The sequence below is a fragment of the Benincasa hispida genome, chromosome 3 (assembly GCF_027475165.1).
Source record: "Benincasa hispida cultivar pf3 chromosome 3, pf3_genome.v1.1, whole genome shotgun sequence".
Classification (NCBI taxonomy): Eukaryota; Viridiplantae; Streptophyta; class Magnoliopsida; order Cucurbitales; family Cucurbitaceae; genus Benincasa; species Benincasa hispida.
In genome coordinates, this window is record NC_143480.1 from 42,716,960 (window position 1) to 42,722,009 (window position 5,050).

The 5,050-nt window shown below is 34.4% G+C and overlaps 1 protein-coding gene across 2 annotated transcripts; it reads left to right on the forward strand.

The window, feature by feature from the left end:
- The first annotated feature begins 221 nt into the window (after positions 1-221).
- Positions 222-4,431, forward strand: LOC120072842 (P-loop containing nucleoside triphosphate hydrolases superfamily protein). 2 transcript variants are annotated; one of them, XM_039025361.2, is made up of 6 exons: positions 222-925; positions 1,644-1,873; positions 1,949-2,207; positions 3,068-3,247; positions 3,350-3,505; positions 3,973-4,431. In XM_039025361.2, exons 1-6 carry the CDS (start codon positions 896-898, stop codon positions 4,138-4,140), a joined length of 1,023 nt encoding a protein of 340 aa, XP_038881289.1. In that variant the 5' UTR covers positions 222-895; the 3' UTR covers positions 4,141-4,431. The 2 variants fall into 2 exon arrangements, with proteins under 2 accessions (XP_038881289.1, XP_090167553.1); XM_090311427.1 differs by lacking the exon at positions 222-925 and adding an exon at positions 1,040-1,059.
- Positions 4,432-5,050: the final 619 nt, after the last annotated feature.

Below are 5,050 nucleotides of genomic sequence, written 5' to 3' on the forward strand. Positions count from 1 at the left end.
ATTACAAATTTAAAAGTAAATATATTAAAAGTTTACCAACCAAATTTAAAAGAATAAATTAAACTAGGATTAAAGTGATTTTTAACCCTATAAATTATGTGGAAAAAAATGAGAGAAAGATGAGGTGCAACTTCCAATTTATTTCATAAAAAAACAGGAAAAGAAAGAACAGTACTTAGAGAATTGAGCATAAAAATATGATCTTGAGGTTTTAAATAATTGGAGAAATCAGGCCCCTGCCTCTCTGTACTGTCCTTTCTAAAATTTTCTTGAAAAAGGGATTCGTTGCATTAATTAAATCACATTAAGACCAGATTTATCACTGTTGTAACAAGAAATTAATACCGAGACTTTCCATGATTAATTTATGTCCATTTTAAACGAAAATAAAGGTGTAGTGTCTTTTTTTTTTCCTCTCGCATTGCCCCACCTTCTTCATTCTTTGACGCGGCTCTGCATTTTGTTTAATGTTTGGTAAATGCCTGCCTGCTTTTGTTTTTTGAGTTGTCAATCGCTTCTTTTCCATATTACGCCGTCTGGGCTACGACAAAATTCTTGATTTTAAGATTAGTAGGATTTCGCCGCTAGCTAACAGCAGAACTTGCACGGAGAGTATTTAACAAATTTTCAATTTTTGTTTTGAATTTGAAAAACAGACAGAGCCCCATCAAATTACGCGTCAGCTCGTTTCTTCTTTCTTCTTGTTTTGTGCGCATCACGTGCCCAAATTTAGCTTCTTCATATCTTTAACCCAAAATGTCACTCTCTTTGGGTTTCCTTCTCGCCCGTTTTTGAAGCAAATCGGCAGCTGCTGGGCTTAGTGTACAAACAGGGTTGACGGTTTTGTGCTAAAATTTGACCTCTGTTTCTTTTTTAGCTGTTTTCTGTAATACCCATGGCGGAAAATGTCTGTTTCTTCAACAAGGTACTCCTTCATTCTCTATTTCTCTTCCTTTTCTGCAACTTTACCTTTCAAAATCGATTTTCTTTTGGGTTTTAGCAGAGTTGCTGTTTTCTCTTCATGCAGATTCCGGGTTTCAAAAGATTTTTCCTTCCTAGGTTTTTCATGGTTTGAATGTTTGGTTGTTTTGAGGTTTAGAAGTTCCATTCTTCGTGTTTTGAACAATATACCTTCAAAATGTCTTCTTTTTGTTCTTTAATTTATGCAACTCCCTTTGTTATTTAAGAGTATTTGACAAACTGTCACGTATTTTTGCAGTGTGATGGCTAGTCTTTTTGCATGTTTCTATGTTAGATTCAGCTTCTGGGTTTTGATGGGTTTTTTTTTTTTTGGGGGGGGGGGGGGGGGGGGGGGTGGGTAGCGCGGGGTGTTGCGTTTTCTTTACTTTTATTTTACTCAGTTGATATTATCATTCTATTAATTGTTTTTCATTTGGGATTTGTTTTCAAAATTATTGCTGTAGCAATTATTTTCACATGGAAGTGTTTCCAACCAAACTGTAGATGTAGATGAGCTTCGCTGCTATGGGTTATTCATCACTTTATATCATAATGTTCCTGCGTTTCTGTATTTTAATCTTGATTTCTTCAACATTTTTGTGAAAATTTCATCAATTGGATATACTAGAGTTATTATATTGAGACAATAACCTATATTCTTTTCCTTTTTCATGGTTTCTCAGGATACTCTGATTCTAAAACCTCCCAAGAAATCTCCTCTGTTATTGAGAATGGCAGTTTTGATGTTTGCAATGGTCTGTAGTGTTTATATATGCTCAATCTGTGTGAAGCAGTTAAATACTCATACCAAGGCCAGATTCCTGAGGGTTCAAATCTCCGACTGTCCAGAGCTAAGTATTAGACTAACAAAAGTTCCTCGTGTGCATTATCCAAAACCCAAAACTTTTAGCAGGTAGTTGAAATTTATGCTTCTACTCATGATTTTGAAAGTTTAAGTCGACTAAATACTTACTTTTGTGTTCTTCAGGGCCGAATGCTTCAACAATCCAGTAAGATTCTTTGCTATTGTTTCGATGCAGAGGTCAGGAAGTGGATGGTTTGAGAGTCTTCTGAACAGTCATGTTAATGTAAGCTCTAATGGAGAGGTGTTTTCTGTTTTGGACCGGCGAAAAAATATTACCACTATCGTACAGACTCTGGATAGGATTTACAATTTGGATTGGCTCAGTAGTGCTTCTAAGAACCATTGTTCTGCAGCAGTTGGCTTCAAGTGGATGCTTAATCAGGTAATTGAATGTCTCAAGCTGAGGAAGTGAATATCTTCCTGAAGTTCTAGGTCGTTGGTCGTTTGAAAGTTTTTGTTTATTCTGACCTTGTTCCTTTGTCATCATGTTAGAACCATTTTTTGATTGGAACCATCACTACTGATGTATTTGTTTCATTCAAAAAGGCGTTAGTGGCAGCCCCTAACTCTGTATTCATGGACATATTTTGATCAACGGAATTTTTATACTTTATTGGGGTAGTGTAAAATTAGCTTTAGGAAGTAAAGGCCATAGTTAGAAAAATCTTTCCATGAATAAAAAATGCAGCGTTGTGTAGTATTTGCTTTAATACTAAGCTTACTAATAACACGGCAAAAGATTTCAAAGAAAGTGTAAGGTTACAAAAAGCGACTCCGGTTGTTAACAATTAAAATAATGGAAAACCACTAAAAGAGATTCACAGAAATCCACATGAGGACATTAAACCCTAAAGTACCATCCTCTTCCTCCCAAGTCAAAATATTTCAAAGAACTGCAAAGAAACCCATCTTGCTACACAATAGCATAAAGATAGTTTACTTTGAGAATTCAAAATTAATATCAAACTTTTGAATGATCGAAGTATGGATTGGAAATTTAGAAGGGTATTGGAGCAACTTCTTGTCTTTTGAATCTATAGGATTATATGTCTTGTACACTCCCTCCTCTCCACCCTTAGATAATGAGGGGTTTTAAGGCAATTTATATTCTTCATAAATGCATCTCATCATGTGGAATGTTAGTCGTATTCATTCTCCAAAATACTTTGTTTTGAGTTGTTCAACTGAGGGCTCTCACTTGATGGATTGGAAGAGCTAACTTATTTCATTTTGTTTGAGTAGGGATTGATGCAGCATCATGAAGAAATAGCAGACTACTTCAACCGTAGAGGCGTTTCCACAATTTTTCTCTTCCGAAGAAACCTACTACGTCGTGTTGTTTCAGTTCTCGCAAATTCGTATGACCGTTATGCTAAGTTGTTGAATGGAACCCACAAATCACATGTGCATTCTCTAGAAGAGGTTTCCCTCTCTTGCCTCTCCATCCCTCTTGCCATAGTTGTCTAGATTTTCTTTCTTTGTTACTCAGGTCTTTAAGCGATAGTTGATTGAACTTTCTTTCAGGCTGATACACTTTCCAAGTACAAACCTGTCATAAATTCGACATCGTTGATCTCTGATTTGGAGGGAATGGAGGCGACAATTTCTAAGGCCTTAGAGTACTTCGGTAACACGAGGCACCTCATTTTGTACTATGAGGACATAATCAGTAATCGAACGGTGAGGACAATCAGAAACTTAGTTATCAGATTCATAATTATCCCTTTTGGAATAACTTAGGCCCCATTTGATAAGTATTTGGTTTTAGATTTTTGAAAACTAAGCTTATAAACATTATTTTTACCAATAGGTTTCTTTTGTTTTGATATCTACTTTTTAGGGGTGTTCTTAAAATCTAAGTTTTGAAAAGTAGAAAGTAGTTTTTGAAATTTGGCTATGAATTTAAATTTTTCCTTCGGAAAGATGAAAACAATGATAAAGAATTGTAAGAAAACAACTAAAGATTTGATATGGTTAAAAAATCAGTGTGACTAAAAAGAATATTACTGAATCAATGTGTAGGCTGTCATTTCAAATAGGCAAGTTCATTTGATGAGATTGTTCATTTCTTGGTGCTTCGCTTTGCAAAAGCTGCATTGGCTTCTTTGGTTTTGACAGTCAAATCCTCAATTCTTCTTGTCTTGCAGAGACTGAAGGACGTACAAGAGTTTCTTAACCTTCCACCAATGGAACTAAAAAGCCGCCAAGTTAAGATACACAAAGGACATTTGTCCGATCACATCAAGAACTGGGAAGATGTTAAGTTGACTCTTAACGGAACCGCTTACGAGCATCTTCTTCGTGCAGATTACTGAGCTATATATCGGTTTTTTTGCTTGATTTCCGAGAGGGTTTGGAAAGGATAATGGCCTGCCAGTTCTCTTAACAAAGAAGCTAAACCAGTTTGAATAGTGTTTGGCTGATGTCCTTTGAAGTGTTGTGACTGTTTCTTCTCTCAATCAACTTTCATTGATCGAGGACCAACCGTTTTTTTGGTTTGTACTCTATTTGACCAAACTGAATTGTAAATGTAAACTAACTGTTGTGATAGTGTTATTGTTTCATTCAATCTGCAAAAGTATGAGCTTTTCTTGTGTGGCCTTAAATTCTTCTCGCAAGTGAATATTTGAATTTGGCTCCAGTTAGAAAGAATCTTCATGTGCACTAGACAAGCACATGCATTAGTGGACAGAAATTAGATTATTAAAAAAAAAATGAAAAAAAATGAAAAAAGAGAAACAGATCAACTAGAGTATATAAAAAGAAAAGTTAGTGAGAGAAAAAGTGTATAAATTATAAAGAGAGAATTTAGCAAGATTGTCTGTAAGGTGTATTGGAGGAAAAATGAGATTGAAGATCAGTATGTCTTTTGAAAAAAAAAAAAGAGTATTTTTCAAACATTTTATGAAGAAATACTAATTAATATTTAATCCAAAAGTACTTTTTAGTATGTTTATACATTTCTCAAACTACGGATTTTCCAAAAGTTTTAAAACCGAGACCATTTAGAAGAACACTTTTAGTCTTTCACGAACACTTTATCGTTGTCTATAAGACATAAGTAGAGAAATATCTTGTAAAGCTTGCTTCTTTTATTATTATTATTTTTTTTTTGATAATTGAAAAAAAATCAAGTGATACTCTAAACTTTAGTTGTTTAAAATTCTAAGCTAATGACTACATCAATAAGTTTAGAATCTGGGAAATATGAATTGAATTTTTTTT

Coding starts and splice junctions, on each gene's coding strand:
- LOC120072842 (XM_039025361.2), top strand. CDS start 896: ATGGCGGAAAATGTCTGTTTCTTCAACAAG. Junction 926..1,643: donor ATGTCTGTTTCTTCAACAAG/GTACTCCTTCAT, acceptor ATGGTTTCTCAG/GATACTCTGATTCTAAAACC. Junction 2,208..3,067: donor TCAAGTGGATGCTTAATCAG/GTAATTGAATGT, acceptor TTGTTTGAGTAG/GGATTGATGCAGCATCATGA.